At 48.3% G+C, this 17,500-nt stretch overlaps 1 protein-coding gene across 14 annotated transcripts in view; it reads right to left on the reverse strand.

Annotated features, from left to right (window-relative positions):
- Positions 1-17,500, reverse strand: part of kif13a (kinesin family member 13A) — a 56,914-nt gene that overhangs the window by 29,768 nt on the left and 9,646 nt on the right. For 13 of the 14 annotated variants that reach the window (XM_081719377.1, XM_081719379.1, XM_081719360.1 and 10 more), the window contains exons 3-7: positions 9,744-9,756; positions 6,769-6,829; positions 4,575-4,667; positions 3,175-3,355; positions 367-454 (exon numbers count right to left, since the gene is read on the reverse strand). In XM_081719377.1, the coding sequence (XP_081575503.1) occupies positions 367-454; positions 3,175-3,355; positions 4,575-4,667; positions 6,769-6,829; positions 9,744-9,756 (436 nt within the window). The remainder of the gene's footprint in view (positions 1-366; positions 455-3,174; positions 3,356-4,574; positions 4,668-6,768; positions 6,830-9,743; positions 9,757-17,500) is intronic. The other variant, XM_081719365.1, reaches the window with a different exon arrangement.

The raw sequence follows: 17,500 nt of genomic DNA on the forward strand, positions 1-17,500 counted from the left end.
GCACACTTTCTATGAGTAGATGACAAAGCACTTTTGCAAGGCACTCTGGATAAGAGCGTTCGCTAAATGCAATAATTGCAGATGTAAATGTAAACACAGCCCACAGACAGGACAAGACAGACACACTACGAGTTTTTCCTAGTACAAGTCCCGCCCCCCCACACACACAAACACATCTGCCCTGACAACCACCCACCCACCCCCTCCTACCCACGCCCACACTCCACAGGTTCCTCTGCTCCAACACACCTGACTCAACTCAGCTTCCAAGGACTGAGCCTCTGTCATGAAGGGACAAACACAAAACTGTGCAGTGCAGGAGGCCCCTAGGGGTCCAATCAGACAGGCGCTTGCCAACACTGTTACCTCAAAGCTCATCACAGCCAGCTGGGACAGGCCATCTACGTATGGGCCCAGGACCTTGTGTTCTCTCACCTTCAGAGACTGTCTGCTCCTGCACAAAGAAAACACAGACACACACACACACAGAAACAGCATATTCAAACCACAGCTTTCACACAAGCAAGACAAGAATGTAAAGGTTTCCGTACTTTAAAGATCATTAACTGCTTTAATTTCACATTTCTGGCTTATTTCATCTGTAGTGCATGTGATCAGGGCGTGTGTAAATTATAGTCTGCAAAAGGGACATGGATCAGAACACAAAGCTCCAGGCCACCAACAGAATGAGAATCCTTTCAGCCCCGCCTTACCTCCACCCACCCCACACACACCACCACCACAACAGACAGTTCCAGGAGTGCGCTATACATGCTCGTAGGTTTATATAGACTAAATCCACAAGAAGCATTATTTTCACTGGTTTTAAGGAATTCAAACAGCAAAAGAAGGCAAAAAAAAGCAAAAAGAAACAAACATATATGAGATGTAAGTAAGTACTGCAGATTAAAAACAACCTTCACCAGCAACAGCATCTGAAAAAAATGCAACAACACTCTGCCACATTCCTCATTTGCTCAAAAGCAGATGAATTTCCTTTGCAAACAGAAAACACAGCTCTCAGCGGAGTGTGAGGAAAGCCAAGCTGCCGAGCTCAGGTAAAACAGGGCTCTAGTTGTCCACTAGAGGGTGCTGGTGGGTTTGCTGTGCCTTCTGATGGAGCGGCGTCCAGCTCTGAGACTCAGGGATCTGTGCCCCTCGGCCTTACTGATTTACACAGGAAAATATGATTCAGTTTGCTTTAAAACCCAGTTCCCCACCCATATCTACACATACACACACACACACTTTCAAAATACCGACAGGGGTGACCAAGACAGAGCTCCAAACTACAACATACAAGCACGCACACGCACACACACACACACACACACACACACACAAACACAAACACAGCCCGAGCTTCAGAGAGGGGGCCATTGAGCATCAGAGGACTCTTACATGGAGGCATACAGCGGATGACAGGGACATCATGTGTGATGCAAAATGGCATGATAAGCACATTTTTTGGTTATTTGATCACTATCAAATTTTTAAAAAAACTGATTTGACTAACACATTAGGCTTTCAAAAAATAGCTCTCATCAAAAAATAACTGCTCTGCAATACTGCTCACTGTGGTGATCTGGGAGTGCCTCTCTAAGCCCCGCCCTACAGTAACACCACTCTGCACGTTACAGCTTTCACGCCCATAATAGGCTGAACTCTTTGCCTCATTAACAAGCCCTTCATGAGGGTGAAATGGCTGTGTTAAAGCAGAGAGGACTCTCATACACTCACAAACCCAAACACAAATACATACACACACACACACACACAGCAGGACTGAGTGCTCCGGAAGCCTCAGAGCTACAGTGGTGGATGTTAGCCTCTCCCTCAGGAGTGCTCTGAACCTCACGGCCTTGGCACTATCAAGTTAAAATCTAGCCCTACATCCCTCCCTACAGTGCCGCAGGGATAGCCTCGCAAAGTACTGACTCTGGATCAGTTTTGGCCTTTTCACATCCTTACGCTAGCAGTTTAATGGGCAAGAAGAGCAGGTTATAGATCAGCACTCCAGCTCTGAGAAGAACGGAAAATACAGGCAACCCTGCTGTCCATGCTTTCCCCTGCCAAAACAAATACTCTCCTGACAGGCGCAAATGAAACAGACTGGTGCAAAATAATCCCAAGAAAATGTTTCATATCTCATTTGATACTGCAGCGCTCAGGCCTGATAATTAGAAAGCGTTCAGGAAGCTTTCGGTCTGCCCTGCAGTGTACAATGTATCTGTCCTGCACTGCACGGTGGGTCTGTCCTGCACTGCATGGTGGGTCTGTCCTGCACTGCACGGTGGGTCTGCCCTGCAGTGTACAATGTATCTGTCCTGCACTGCATGGTGGGTCTGTCCTGCACTGCATGGTGGGTCTGTCCTGCACTGCATGGTGGGTCTGTCCTGCACTGCATGGTGGGTCTGTCCTGCATTGCATGGTGGGTCTGTCCTGCACTGCACGGTGGGTCTGCCCTGCAGTGTACAATGTATCTGTCCTGCACTGCACGGTGGGTCTGTCCTGCACTGCACGGTGGGTCTGTCCTGCATTGCACGGTGGGTCTGTCCTGCACTGCATGGTGGGTCTGTCCTGCACTGCACGGTGGGTCTGTCCTGCACTGCACGGTGGGTCTGCTCTGCTTCCCCACCACTCCTGCACCAACAGGGCTGCTAGTTACACAGGCTTTCCTAAAGTTTACATGGGCAAGCCAAGCAGGCTGAAACAGTGAAAGCTGCAGGGCGAAGCACAGCAGGACTAGAATGATACAGTGTGGGAGTCCTCCAGGATCAGTATGGTGCAGTGTGGGATTAGTGCAGGACCAGGATGATGCAGTGTGGGAATACTCCAGGACCAGGACGGTGCAATGTGGGAGTACTGGTTGAATAGGCCCACAGCAGGACAACCACATCCTACATTTCTAATTTTCTACACATGCAATTCACACTTCACCTATGCAGTGACTGAGCAGGTACAATTGAGTGCACTTGAGCACTATGTATTTTAGCATTCTCCCTGCTAAACACACTCACTTTTAGATTACCAAAAGGCTTGTTAATGAGTTGTTAAACTAAGGCAAATTTGTAGGTGACACTAAAACGTGTGGTGATGAGATATTCCAGCATGTGAAACATTGCACCAAAACACGCAGGGCAGGGTGAGGTGGTGTTGCACGCACATACATACCCTTTTGGGTCCAGGAGGTCACGGACCTTCTCGTTGTAGATCTCCATGTAGGAGACCTCCACCTTGAAGGAGTGTGCATCACCCTCCTCCTGGCCAACGCGCTCAAACAGGGAGCAGCAGAGGCGCGGAATAAGGCCAGGCTGATCGCCACTGCCCATCATGGAGTAGGATTTCCCAGAGCCTGAGAGAACACATGCACACACACAGACCCACCCATGCCCACACCCAGTGTGCATATACATAAACACACACAACAAAAGTTTGTGTTCATTAATAAAAGTACATTTACCGAGTGGGAACGGGCCCACACCCACACAGAGTCTGTGCTGTCCTTTAATGACAGCATGGGTCATGATCCAGGAAACATGGTGACAAAGGAGTTGCTCTTTTCTGAGGGTGTGTGCGTGCACATGTGTATCTGTGTGCGTGTGTGGCAGCATAAGCGATTCAGCAGAGCGATGGGAAAACAGCAGCTTCCTGTTCGTCGACCTGCCAGTACCGACTACAACGAGACCAGCAGATGCTCAAATACGTCTCCAAAGATTAACCCTAACCGTAACCCTAACCTTAACCTTAACCCTAACCTTAACCTTAACCCCAACCTTAACCCTTACCTTAACCCCAACCTTAACCCCAACCTTAACCCTAACCCCAACCTTAACCCTAACCTTAACCTTAACCCCAACCTTATCCCCAACCCCAACCTTAACCCTAACCCCAACCTTAACCCTAACCCCAACCTTAACCCTAACCTTAACCTTAACCCCAACCTTAACCTTAACTCCAACTCCAACCCCAACCTTAACCCCAACCTTAACCCTAACCCCAACCTTAACATAAACCTTAACCCTAACCTTAGCCTTAACCCTAACCCCCACCTTAACCCTAACCCCAACCTTAACCCTAACCCCAACCTTAACCCTAACCCCAACCTTAACATCAACCCCAACCTTAACCTTAACTCCAACCTTAACCTTAACTCTAACCCCAACCTTAACCCCAACCTTAACCCTAACCCCAACCTTAACATCAACCTTAACCCTAACCTTAACTTTAACTTAACCCTTAACTTAACCCTTATCCTAACCCTAACCTTAACCTTAACCCCAACCTTAACTCCAACCTTAACCGTAACCTTAACCCCAACTTTCATCCTAACTATGACCTTAACCTTAAACCAGTGGCTTGGAATCCCTACAGTCATGAACTGTAACTGTGACTCTAGGTTGCTGGAATATTTCATAGTTCTTGCCTTTGCTGGGAAGATCGGATACCACAGATTGGACATGTCATCTGTGTGGCAAAACATGTCTAAAACTGACAGTATGATCACAAGAGAGAAAATGTCACATGAAAAATTTATGAAAATGTAATGAAATTATTTGTTTTCAGGAAGGTACCTGTTTGTCCATAGGCAAAAATGCAGGCATTGTATCCTTGAAATGCATTTTCAAGTATCCCCTCCCCGAGGCACTTGAACACGACCTCCTGACCTGCAAAGCAAAAAGACATGGCAGACACAAGTAAAGAACGCACATCAAAACAGGGCTGCAGTTCGAGCAGAGTCGCAGCCAGCCAATCAGCTCTCCAGTTTACTGAGTTATGTGTGCATCCAAACACAACGTCCAATTACATCACGTCAAAGACAAACACCACAGCATAAAAGATTTCAATCTGGTTCACTTCCATTCCTTTAAAAGGAGCTCTCAAAGTCCCCCAAGCAAATCAGTACGAAAAGAAAGAAGGAAAGAAGAAAATAAAAAATTAAAGAAAGAAGGAGAGTTTTTGTTGAGGACTTTCTGAGGTTGGTGCCTTCTTCACCACAGAGGAAGATCAGAGCTGATTTTTAGGACCACCCACACCACACCCACACACCCCCCCACACACTCACCCACACCACACCCACACACACCCCCACACACTCACCCACACCACACCCACACCACACCCACACACACTCACACACACTCACACACACACCCCCACACACTCACCCACACCACACCCACACACACGCGCACACTCTCACACACACACTCACCCACACCACACCCACCCCCACACACACACACCCACACCACACCCACACACTCACCCACACCACACCCACACACACGCGCACACTCTCACACACCACACCCACACACACCCCCACACACTCTCACACACCACACCCACACACTCACCCACACCACACCCACACACACGCGCACACTCACACACACACGCGCACACTCTCACACACATCATACACACACATTCTCGCACATACACACACACACCCCCACACACTCGCACACACCTGCACATGCACACCCCCACACACTTACACACACACCCCCACACACTCACACACACACCCCCACACACTCGCACACACACCTGCACACGCACACACCCACACCCACACATACACTCGCGCGCATACACACACACACATACAGTCGCGCGCACACACACACTCGCACACCCACACACTTGCACACACACACACACCCACACACTTGCACACACACACACCCACACACTTGCACACACACACACCCACACACACACCCAGTTCTGCACCCTAACGGCAAAGACGTGTGTGCACACAAGCACACAATCCTACACACCCAATCGCATGCACACAATCCTACACACCCAATCGCGTGCACACACATGACTTCTGCAATCATGGGGACATCTGGTCACCACAAAAAGCAAAACACATATGCACATGAGCAGATCCACACACACACACACACACACACACACACAGAGAGAGAGAGAGAGAGAGAGAGAGAGAGAGAGAGAGACACACACACATCCTGCTGCTGTGCAAGAGAGATGTAAACTGTCATAGCACATGGGGAAAAGCCAGCAGAAACACTGAGTGAAAAAGTACAAGTGCACTTTCTACAGGATCTGAGCTTTTTGGGTTTAAAATCTATTGTTCAGCACTGTAGCTGACTTCAGTGATGAGCACCCCACACACACACACACACACACACACACACACACACACACACACTCACACACACTCACACACACTCACACACACTCACACACACTCACACACACACACACACACACACACACACTCACAAACTCACACACTCACAAACTCACACACTCACAAACTCACACACTCACACTCACACACTCACACTCACACACTCACACTCACACACTCACACTCACACACTCACACACACACACACACACACACACACACACACACACACACACACACACGTGCCACTGATCACACAGGATCTGAGAAACCAATCATATCAAATCAGAAAAGTCATCACAATACTAACAAAACAGCAATGTTCCTGGTTCGGCCTGCGGAGGTGAGGGGGCACAGTGCTAGTGTCTTCCTGCTATGTTCAAACAGTAAAGCACAGTAGAGCAGAAGGGCTTTGGGGAAAATGCTCATTTAGGGCTTTGCGTTTAAACCCCATACGAGAAGTAATTATCATCTGTATGCACCTTCACCTCCCACGCAGGTGAGAAAGTGGCTGTACGTGTGTGTGTGTGTGTGTGTGTGTGTGTGTGTGTGTGTGATTGAGAGAGAGAGCTGTCGGAGCATGCTAAAGAGTGACTCACCTGCGTATTTTGGGACATTGGACTCATCCATAGACCAAAAACAGTGGTCAAAGGCAAACACCTGCAGGCAGAGAAAGGAATGCAAACAAGGGCATGTTCACACATATTTTCATTAACGTTCGACCAGCGTTGGGCTAACATGTTGCTAACATTGTCCTAACATTCTTTTCAGGCCTGTGGCTCTGAAGCACAACAAGACATAACCACGTCGTTTGATGCCAGACGGCTGCGAGATGGTACTTGCAATAAATCCTGACCATCAGACCACAGAATGACGGCGAAGGCTCAGGAAGACGTTCTGCTCATCACATCTCCCTGTGGAACGCATTGCTCCCGGTAATCACTGTGCCCTGTCTAACTCATCACTGAGCCCCATCGAACTCATCACTGCCAATAATCACAGGGGTGCCCCTTAGCAACATTACCTCATTCAAAGTGGTCTGGCTGTCTGTGTTTTTAATCAGGCCAATTCAATTCAACTATTAATTATCTCCAAACAGGCACAAAAACATGACAGAAACCACAGAAGGGCAATACACAGAGCCACACACTGCATAATCATAAATATTTCAGATTACAGGAGGATAAAACCCTAAGGAACATGGTCTGTCAGCAAATGAAATGCCATGTGGGTCAATTAGCATGTTATAACACTGTGACATGTAATTCAATACTGCAATATTGTAATATATACTGCTTTCAGTGTCGTTAGCATGTATGTATTAGGGGCATATTAAACTGTGACTAAACTGGTGGCACATTGCTTTATCAACATGTTTCCTGCTCTCTTGGTAAAATTTAAAAACAGCCAGAATGGGAGGTTCAGGACTGAAGTTCAAGCACTATGGAGAACTATGGCAGAGCTAGTGAGCGAAGCAACAGCCATCTCTATGGAAGCCCAGGCCGTCTGGGATGGCGTGTTAATGGAATACATAAATCTGGGAAAGGCAGTATGAAATTCCGGCTTTTGATGACAATCGTCTCCAGAGCAACAAGCCTGGTCGAGCAGTCTGGGATTCTATCCTGCTTCAACCAGCACATCTAAAGCTAGCTCTGCCTCTGTGTGTGTGTGTGTGTGTGTGTGTGCGCGTGTGTGTGTGTGTGTGTGTGAGTGCATGTGTGAGTGTAAAAGGTCGATCACCTGCCTGCATTTCAGACCCTGTGCAAATATGGTCACAATGGCCAAAAAGGTTAGCTCTAAAAAGTAGGATTAGGGATTTAAACAATAACCTGAACTTGGAATTTTAACCTGAAATGCTGGTGGTGTTAATGATGATTTAACACTAGCAGGGGCAAGGTGCCCTGCACAGCTGCATGTTTAGTCTGCTCCCTGAACACCTGACTCTGCTCATTAACAAGCCCTTCAGGAGGGACAACAGTCTAAGTGCACTTGGGAAAGATTGGAAACATTTTCGCTCAGTAGAGCTAATGCTACATTGCCTGCATTAACTTTCATTTAGTAATATGCAAGCTGTATGACAACAGACACTAATGAAATCTCTCTTCTTTGGAGATCCAGGTGCATGGAGAGAGCACCTGAAGGATGAAGGGCAGGCCATGTCAAACTTTTCCATCCCACCGCTGTCCTAACTTCCGTCTTATCTTCTGCTAATCAGACTCCCTGCCGCTGAGAGGAAATCTTTCCTCTGGGCAGGACGGCCCTTCTCAGTCCAGTAGCTGATTAGCTTCTGAGATCAGCCTTTCAGGCACACCGCTAGCAGTGATGCCCAGTAACACCGGAAATACACAACTGTTAGAGCAGACATTCCTCAAAATCACTATTTCTGCACAGGGACTGGACAGATCCTTAGTGACTAACACACCTGCCTCATCTGCCTATCTGCCAATGGCCGGCACTCCGTAAGCCGGGACGTGTGTGTCGCAGCAGGGAAAGAGCACACAGCACACAGGAACTGCCTTCCACTCAGCTTGGCTCTTTCTCCTCCCCTTGTTACCGGCAGTTATCTAATGCTTGAGCTTTTAGAACAGAGGAGCATAATGCGATGTGCTGCTTACACGACCGCTTCAACGTCACATCTGCAACGCCGATGCTGGCACGTGTAAACAGTACAAATCTGGCTTATCAGCTTCCTCGGCCCGAACCTGCTGCTCATCGTTACTGCTGGAGCCCTACTGCAGTGCCCCTGGCTGCCAAGGCCTGAGCCAGTGTGTGTGAGCGTGTGTATGAGACAGACAGACGGAGAGAGAGAGAGAGAGAGAGATGTGGGGGATGTGTTCCAACAATGGCGCTTTGAACACGCCAACACTGGCCCACTGTGTCTGCTCACCCTTTCACACATTGTGGCGCTTTGTGGCAGCTTCACAAGGTCTCCGGGACGCGACCCATTCACACAGACGCCCCCACCCCACCCCACAGGAAGCAGCAGCAGCAGCAGCAGCAGCAGCAGCAGCAGAAGCACTTGTTCCTAAAATACTTCCTTTTTGATCTTAAAATACTTTTCTGTTTTCTTTTTTTTTTTTACTTGAAAAAACATTTCAGGAAAGCGCAGAAACCATCCGACATAATTTGGAGTCCAGCGGTCAGGGCAGCTTCTTTATGGGTGCCATAAAAAAAGAATAACTTTGATACCTTTATCATTACCACCGAGACGCTGAGACTGCTGGGTGCCTGATGAGTTGACTGCGTGAGTCCTATGACACTTCAGTGAAACGTCTTGCAACGTCACAATATTAGACACTGATGGATGGTTCTTAGCATTATGAAGGAACAAGGTATTTATTGTTGCTACTAGCAGACACAGCCAGAAGAGGGGAGGGCAACTTCTTTCCTGGAGGGCTGGAGTCCAGCTTCCCTGCCGAGACACACCTACAGACGCTGGTGAATACCGAATCACACATGCATCGGCAGGGAATCCACCCGACTGCGCCCGGCGCCCTTGTTAAAAGTCGGCCGGGAGCGTAATGCCGTGTGCGGGCCGGCGTGTTGCAGATGAAGACGAGGAGCACGGTCCTACCTTTGTCTGTTTCCTGACCACAGGGAATCCCAAGGTGTAGAGCAGTGGGGGGAGGTGGTCACCAGAGTCCATCCCAGAAACCGGGAGCGCATGGGGAGGGGTGCATGAGATACAAGTTAACAAAATTCAAGTCTTTCATTAAAGTCAATTCAACCTTATTATTGTAAGTGTGCAGTACAACAAAATGTGCTCCTGCTATTGTGAGTATGCGCCAATATCTGTCCTACAGCTTCACAGAGTTTCAGATGTATGTATAAATGTACATTAAGAATGTGCAGTATCACTGCATCACTGTTAATCTTATTAATCTCTCTGCTCAGTGACACGGACTATAATAAATATTAGAAGTATTGTAAGTTTCTTACAGTATGCTGCAGTTTGCAGTTTTGTAAGCTAAATGCTGTAAAATGTAAATGTAAAGGTTTGCAGAAAGGTTCAGTTCAACACAGAGGTCATGTCATTGTTCTGTTCATAGTGTATTCAAAGAGTAGGGTTTACAGATATAGAATTCATTCCTTCACATTGAGTCACTGTCTCAAGAGAAGGAAAGGCTCTGTACGAGTCAGCAGTACGTTCTGCTTCCTCATCCAAACGCGAGAGTCATGTCAGTTTTCAGATGCTGGTTTCGTGAGCTCATCCTCCCAGAGCTACTCTGTCCCTCCATTCATGTTGACTCATGCTGTCCTGTGAGGTATTTCAGAGGGAGATTTGAGGCTGGGTGTTGTGTAAGATTAAGCAGAGCCCATGGGGGGGGTCATGAAATCCTTTACTACTAGTAAACACTGAAGCTTGATAATTAACTCCAATGACAACAATCTCCCTCTAGAAAGACTTAACACATCTGTTGGAAATGAATATTGAAGAAGATGAGAAGACTCCACTGTGCCCTTCTGGAGATGGCTGTTTTAGCTGAAATCCCACTCAGAACAAAAGCCTCAAAGCAGGTCCATAGCAGCAGGTCCCTGGAGTATTTTTACTGATTCGAAAATAAACATGTAAAAAGTAAAATAATATTTTTTTTAAAATGCACTTCCAGAAAGGTTGTTGGGTTACCATGGCAACACTGTGTTAACCATGGCAACACTGTGTTAACCTGCAGCCACAGTGCAGAGACACCTCCCAGTGCACCGTGCCCCACCCTGCCAGTGCTCCAGCACTTGGCAACTGCAGTGTTAGTGAGGTGGTCTGGACTTAGGCCTATTCTCCAAACATCGATACGGCAGCACTGCGTTGCACTACTGCTACTGAATTCTCGGATCAGTACTTTAGCCCTAAAGTTCTGCTTTCCGATGTTTATGCTCGTAAATAGAGAGATGCAGAGAGAAAGCGAGAGAGAGAGAGAGAGAGAGAGAGAGAGAGAGAGAGAAGTGCAGAGCCATCGGTGCTAATGAGAGTGGACAGGTTCCGCAGCACCTCATCCTCTGGTGTCCAGGTTCCTCTCCCAACTGGAATGGGCCTCTGTGGACAAACACAGCCACAGCTCCCTGGCTGGTGCCACAGCTACTAGTGTGAGGTACATGGCCGCATTATACACCCACAACACAACGTGAACGAAACAAGGATGCCTCAGTGCTCCAGCACCCACAGAGCTTCATACTGGCCCGAACTTCAAGATGCGCTTCACCTTGTAAAGAATTTCATCAGGAAAGAAATACAGGATTATATAGGGACAGAACATTTCAGCTGTCGCTCAAGAACGGCCAGAAATGATGCGTTCAGTGACGCATGCGGCCAAAAAAGAAAAAAGCCCAAATAAATAAGTAAATAAATAATTCATTTTATTTATTAATAAATAAAATGGTGGGTGGGGTGCAGAGTCTATCCTGGCAGCAGAGGGCTCAAAGCAGGAATAAACAAATTAGTTTAATAATAAATAAAAATAAAATCATTCTAATTAAACTAAATTTAAATATGTCTACATGATGTGTCAAAAACACTTTACAAATTATTTTAATAGCAGTGAACATAAGCGGTGTCTCGTTCTCTCCTGTGCAGGCCTGGGTAGCAACAGAGAAAATGTTGGCTGTGTGAAGCACTATCATACAGTACAGCGCAGCAGCGGTGTGGCTGTCGCAGCTGTAGTGTGTGTGAGGGGGGATTACTGCTGCCCACTGCAGCCTCACACTGACCGCAGACAAACACAGCCCCAGGGGAGATGGAGCAGAAAGAGTCAGAGTGAGACACACAGGGAGGAGAAAGAAGGGGAGAGACAGTCAGAGAAAGAGAGAGACAGGGAGGAGAAAGAGTGGGAGAGAGAGAGAGAGAGAGAGAGAGACACAGGGAGAAGAAAGAGGGGGAGAGACAGTCAGAGAGAGACACAGGGAGAAGAAAGAGTGGGAGAGAGTCAAAGAGACACGGAGGAGAAAGAGGGGAGAGACAGTCAGAGAGAGACAGGGGAGAAAGAGGGGGAGAGAGTCAGAGAGAGACAGGGAGGAGAAAGAGGGGGAGAGACAGTCAGAGAAAGAGAGAGACACGGGGAGGAGAAAGGGGGCGAGACAGTCAGAGAGAGACACAGGGAGAAGAAAGAGTGGGAGAGACAGTCAGAGAGAGACAGGGGAGAAAGAGGGGGAGAGACAGTCAGAGAGAGAGAGAGAGAGACACAGGGAGGAGAAAGAGGGGGAGAGACAGTCAGAGAAAGAGAGAGACACGGGGAGGAGAAAGAGGGGAGAGAGTCAGAGAGAGACACGGAGGAGAAAGAGGGGAGAGACAGTCAGAGAGAGAGACACAGGGGAGAAAGAGGGGGAGAGACAGTCAGAGAGAGAGAGAGAGAGAGACACAGGGAGGAGAAAGAGGGGGAGAGACAATCAGAGAGAGAGACACAGGGGAGAAAGAGGGGGAGAGAGTCAGAGAGAGACACAGGGAAGAGAAAGAGGGGAGAGAGTCAGAGAGAGACACGGAGGAGAAAGAGGGGAGAGACAGTCAGAGAGAGACAGGGGAGAAAGAGGGGGAGAGACAGTCAGAGAGAGAGAGAGAGACACAGGGAGGAGAAAGAGGGGGAGAGACAGTCAGAGAAAGAGAGAGAGACGGGGAGGAGAAAGAGTGGGAGAGACAGTCAGAGAAAGAGAGACACAGGGAGGAGAAAGAGTGGGAGAGAGTCAGAGAAAGAGAGAGACACAGGGAGGAGAAAGAGGGGGCGAGACCGTCAGAGAGAGAGACACAGGGAGGAGAAAGAGTGGGAGAGAGTCAGAGAGAGAGACACGGAGGAGAAAGAGGGGAGAGACAGTCAGAGAGAGACAGGGGAGAAAGAGGGGGAGAGAGTCAGAGAGAGACAGGGAGGAGAAAGAGTGGGAGAGAGTCAGAGAGAGAGACATAGGGAGGAGAAAGAGTGGGAGAGACAGTTAGAGAAAGAGACACAGGGAGGAGAAAGAGTGGGAGAGACAGTCAGAGAAAGAGAGACACAGGGAGGAGAAAGAGGGGGTGAGACAGTCAGAGAAAGAGAGAGACACGGGGAGGAGAAAGAGGGGGCGAGACAGTCAGAGAGAGACACAGGGAGAAGAAAGAGTGGGAGAGAGTCAGAGAGAGACACGGAGGAGAAAGAGGGGAGAGACAGTCAGAGAGAGACAGGGGAGAAAGAGGGGGAGAGAGTCAGAGAGAGACAGGGAGGAGAAAGAGGGGGAGAGACAGTCAGAGAAAGAGAGAGACACGGGGAGGAGAAAGAGGGGGCGAGACAGTCAGAGAGAGACACGGGGAGAAGAAAGAGTGGGAGAGACAGTCAGAGAGAGACAGGGGAGAAAGAGGGGGAGAGACAGTCAGAGAGAGAGAGAGAGACACAGGGAGGAGAAAGAGGGGGAGAGAGTCAGAGAAAGAGAGAGACACGGGGAGGAGAAAGAGGGGAGAGAGTCAGAGAAAGAGAGAGACACGGGGAGGAGAAAGAGGGGGCGAGACAGTCAGAGAGAGACACAGGGAGAAGAAAGAGTGGGAGAGAGTCAGAGAGAGAGACACAGGGAGGAGAAAGAGGGGAGAGAGTCAGAGAGAGACACGGAGGAGAAAGAGGGGAGAGACAGTCAGAGAGAGACAGGGGAGAAAGAGGGGGAGAGAGTCAGAGAGAGACAGGGAGGAGAAAGAGGGGGAGAGAGTCAGAGAAAGAGAGAGACACGGGGAGGAGAAAGAGGGGAGAGAGTCAGAGAAAGAGAGAGACACGGGGAGGAGAAAGAGGGGGCGAGACAGTCAGAGAGAGACACAGGGAGAAGAAAGAGTGGGAGAGAGTCAGAGAGAGAGACACAGGGAGGAGAAAGAGGGGAGAGAGTCAGAGAGAGACACGGAGGAGAAAGAGGGGAGAGACAGTCAGAGAGAGACAGGGGAGAAAGAGGGGGAGAGAGTCAGAGAGAGACAGGGAGGAGAAAGAGGGGGAGAGAGTCAGAGAAAGAGAGAGACACAGGGAGGAGAAAGAGTGGGAGAGAGTCAGAGAGAGAGACACGGAGGAGAAAGAGGGGGAGAGAGTCAGAGAGAGAGAGAGAGAGAGAGAGAGAGAGAGACAGGGAGGAGAAAGAGGGGGAGAGACAATCAGAGAGAGAGACACAGGGGAGAAAGAGGGGGAGAGACAGTCAGAGAGAGAGAGACACAGGGAGGAGAAAGAGGGGGAGAGAGTCAGAGAGAGAGACACGGAGGAGAAAGAGGGGAGAGACAATCAGAGAGAGAGACACAGGGGAGAAAGAGGGGGAGAGAGTCAGAGAGAGAGACACAGGGAGGAGAAAGAGGGGAGAGAGTCAGAGAGAGACACGGAGGAGAAAGAGGGGAGAGACAGTCAGAGAGAGACAGGGGAGAAAGAGGGGGAGACAGTCAGAGAGAGAGAGAGAGAGACACAGGGAGGAGAAAGAGGGGGAGAGACAGTCAGAGAGAGAGAGACACGGAGGAGAAAGAGGGGAGAGACAATCAGAGAGAGAGACACAGGGGAGAAAGAGGGGGAGAGAGTCAGAGAGAGAGACACAGGGAGGAGAAAGAGGGGGAGAGAGTCAGAGAGAGAGACACAGGGAGGAGAAAGAGGGGGAGAGAGTCAGAGAGAGATGGGGGGGTGAAAGAAACAGGGAGAGGAACAGGTGGAAACGCTTTTGGTCCATAAATTAGTAAAAGACATGAACGGAATCACCTCCTCTGAATCCACCCGCCTTATTACAGTTAAGGGCAAGACAGCAAATATGCCCACGACTGTCATGTGTGGGGAATCAGTGCACACCAACCAAGCCAAGGCCATACTCAATCACTTCACTCAGGAGCCTGAAATCAGGGTTAACTTAAAGGAATAGTTCAAGCAAACAGTGCACCTATCTGCTTTCATTTAGAACCAGTAAGGGTAGCATTTTGTGGCCTGAAGTTTTGTTTTTTAAATCTAAATTTGCCTTTCAAACCCATAGTGAATCAGGAGGGTTTTTCCTTGCCTAAAGAGAGAAAGAGACTGATTGATGCAGGATGGGAACAGATATATTTGCTGGAAACGTGAAAAAAAACCACAAAAAACACAACTAACACACCCCACACTCGAGTACTCTGCTCCACTAACTACACATGTCAGAGCCCCCTGATGGTCAGCCCCACTCTCTAACCATGGGTCAAAGAGCCTTCCAAACTGGAGGTTCATAACACGGCGCAGGCTTCCGAATGTAGCGCACAGCCTGTCTGTATATTCACAGACAACTTCCACTTCATTTGATGAATCCTCTCTCTCTCTCTCTCTCTCTCTCTCAGACTCATTTGTTTATTGCTGTCTTCTGCAGCAAAGGTCAAGGGTGTAAGAGTCATTAAGAAATGAATTAACCCAAATCATACACATCTGACCTGCCTGTTGTCGTCCAAACGATGAAGGTACCTGCATGTGTGTCATAAACGACGTGCACGGGTGTGTGTGTGTGTGTGTGTCACACTGCTGCATACGATCAGGGTAATGCTATTCCAGCACAACACATCCTGCATAGCACATGGCTCTAATAAACAAACAGCACAGCCCAAAGATGGAAAACACCACATCACCGCTAATGTCTGAGAGCCCTGAGCACAACAACAAGCAACCAAAACCAATCGAGGGCACTTTTTATATGTGGCAGTATGTCTATGAACTTTCTTCCAAGAATCTGTACCATAGCTGGGAAGTAAGGGAGCGAGAGAGAGAGAGAGAGTTCTTACCATGTTATGCAAGGAATAGTGAAACATCCTCCAAATTCCAGAGAAAGAAACTTATGCACACCTGCCTGTGGTGAAACAGTGCGGCAGCTACATGTTCACCAGGCAGCTGAGCAGGAGGGAAGGTTCACATGGACTCACGCTAAGCTGCCTGGATCTGCCCTACTGACCCTTAGCTGCCACAGGATTAAGGGAAACAAACAAATATGGCAGGTAGTGTACTGCATCCTGTTTAGTACAGTCAAACATCACACCAAAGCCAGAACAGCACTGCGTCCCTGCGTCCACTTTAACTCTGTCAGGACCGACCTTTTTGTAAAATTCTAGCGAGTTAGGAGAGGTTGCACAGGAAATGTTAAGGATACTGACAACACTATCAGAGCCAAGTGCTAAATCCCAGCTAATAGCAGTGCGCAAGTACACACACACACACACACACACACACACACACACACACACACACACACACGTTAAGCCACTTTCTCACCTCTGTGGGAGGTGAAGGCACATCCCGATGATAATTACATATATATAAACTCATACATACACACACACACACACACACACACACACACACACATAGCCTCTCCACATCATGAGGGATACCTGCAACCTCACAATGGCTAGAAACATCTCATTGCACAAAAACAAAGCAAATCAAATGTGCCATGGCAATCAATTATTCAGGGTACAATGTAGTGAAAGCAGACATCAGGCCAACACTGTAGCTACAATGAGGGAGTCCTTCACTTTTAATAAAGTTTACAACATGCCTTCTGTTCGTGGCTCACCCTCCTCACATCAGCTGTCCAAGCCAAGAAGGAAGTGACCTGCCCTTCCCAAAAAGCAATTATCACTTTATTCAGAAAGAAAACCTAGCAAAATCCTAGCACTGGCCTTACTGTCTTCCTTTGTGTTCAGCTGGATGCTAGAAAACTGTAGGAGTTTAATAAAAACTGTAGGTGACAAGTGGTCATCACTGATTACAAGGGTTTTTGTGCATATGCACAGCCACAATCACACCCACAGATAAAGCAAAAAAGCATCAAGTGTCAAAGATTCAGTCAGTGCAAACATCACTACACACCCATAAAATCAATGACTGAATGAATGAATGACCGAGCGCTGGCAGTGAATCATAACCATTTGGATCTGGTAATCAGTACGCCAGCGTTCCCAGTTGCACTGGGACAGCACGCTTGCTTTGAGTTGTTGTGAAAGGGCTCCTCCATATCCCTTCTATGGTTGCGAGAAGGGCGGGGCCCCATTACTCCAACTCCGCCCCTGGAAAACTCAACATGTAAAAACAGACTAGGGTGGCATTCCAAGAGCTAGGTCATCCTGAATCCAGAGCTCTTCTGTATCCTGGCAGCCACCCTTCACCCAGCAACACAGTAACATTAAAAAAAAACAAAACAGCACATTCCTGCCTAGTGAGTCAAAGTTTTAAAATAAGAGGTCAAATCTCTTAAAACTAAAGTAATAACAAAACTAAGCTTCAGTTCACTTCTTGAGTTTAGTGGCGAGAAAAACCCTAAAACACCAGCATCTGGCCTCCAAAACTACTGTTGCTGTCTGGAAGACAAAAGATCACTTTTCAGAAGAGCAGAAAGCTATCAGGCTAGTAGGACTACCCATAATGC

Source organism: Electrophorus electricus, chromosome 1, assembly GCF_041902795.1.
Source record: "Electrophorus electricus isolate QZ-2024a chromosome 1, ASM4190279v1, whole genome shotgun sequence".
NCBI classification, from domain to species: Eukaryota; Metazoa; Chordata; class Actinopteri; order Gymnotiformes; family Gymnotidae; genus Electrophorus; species Electrophorus electricus.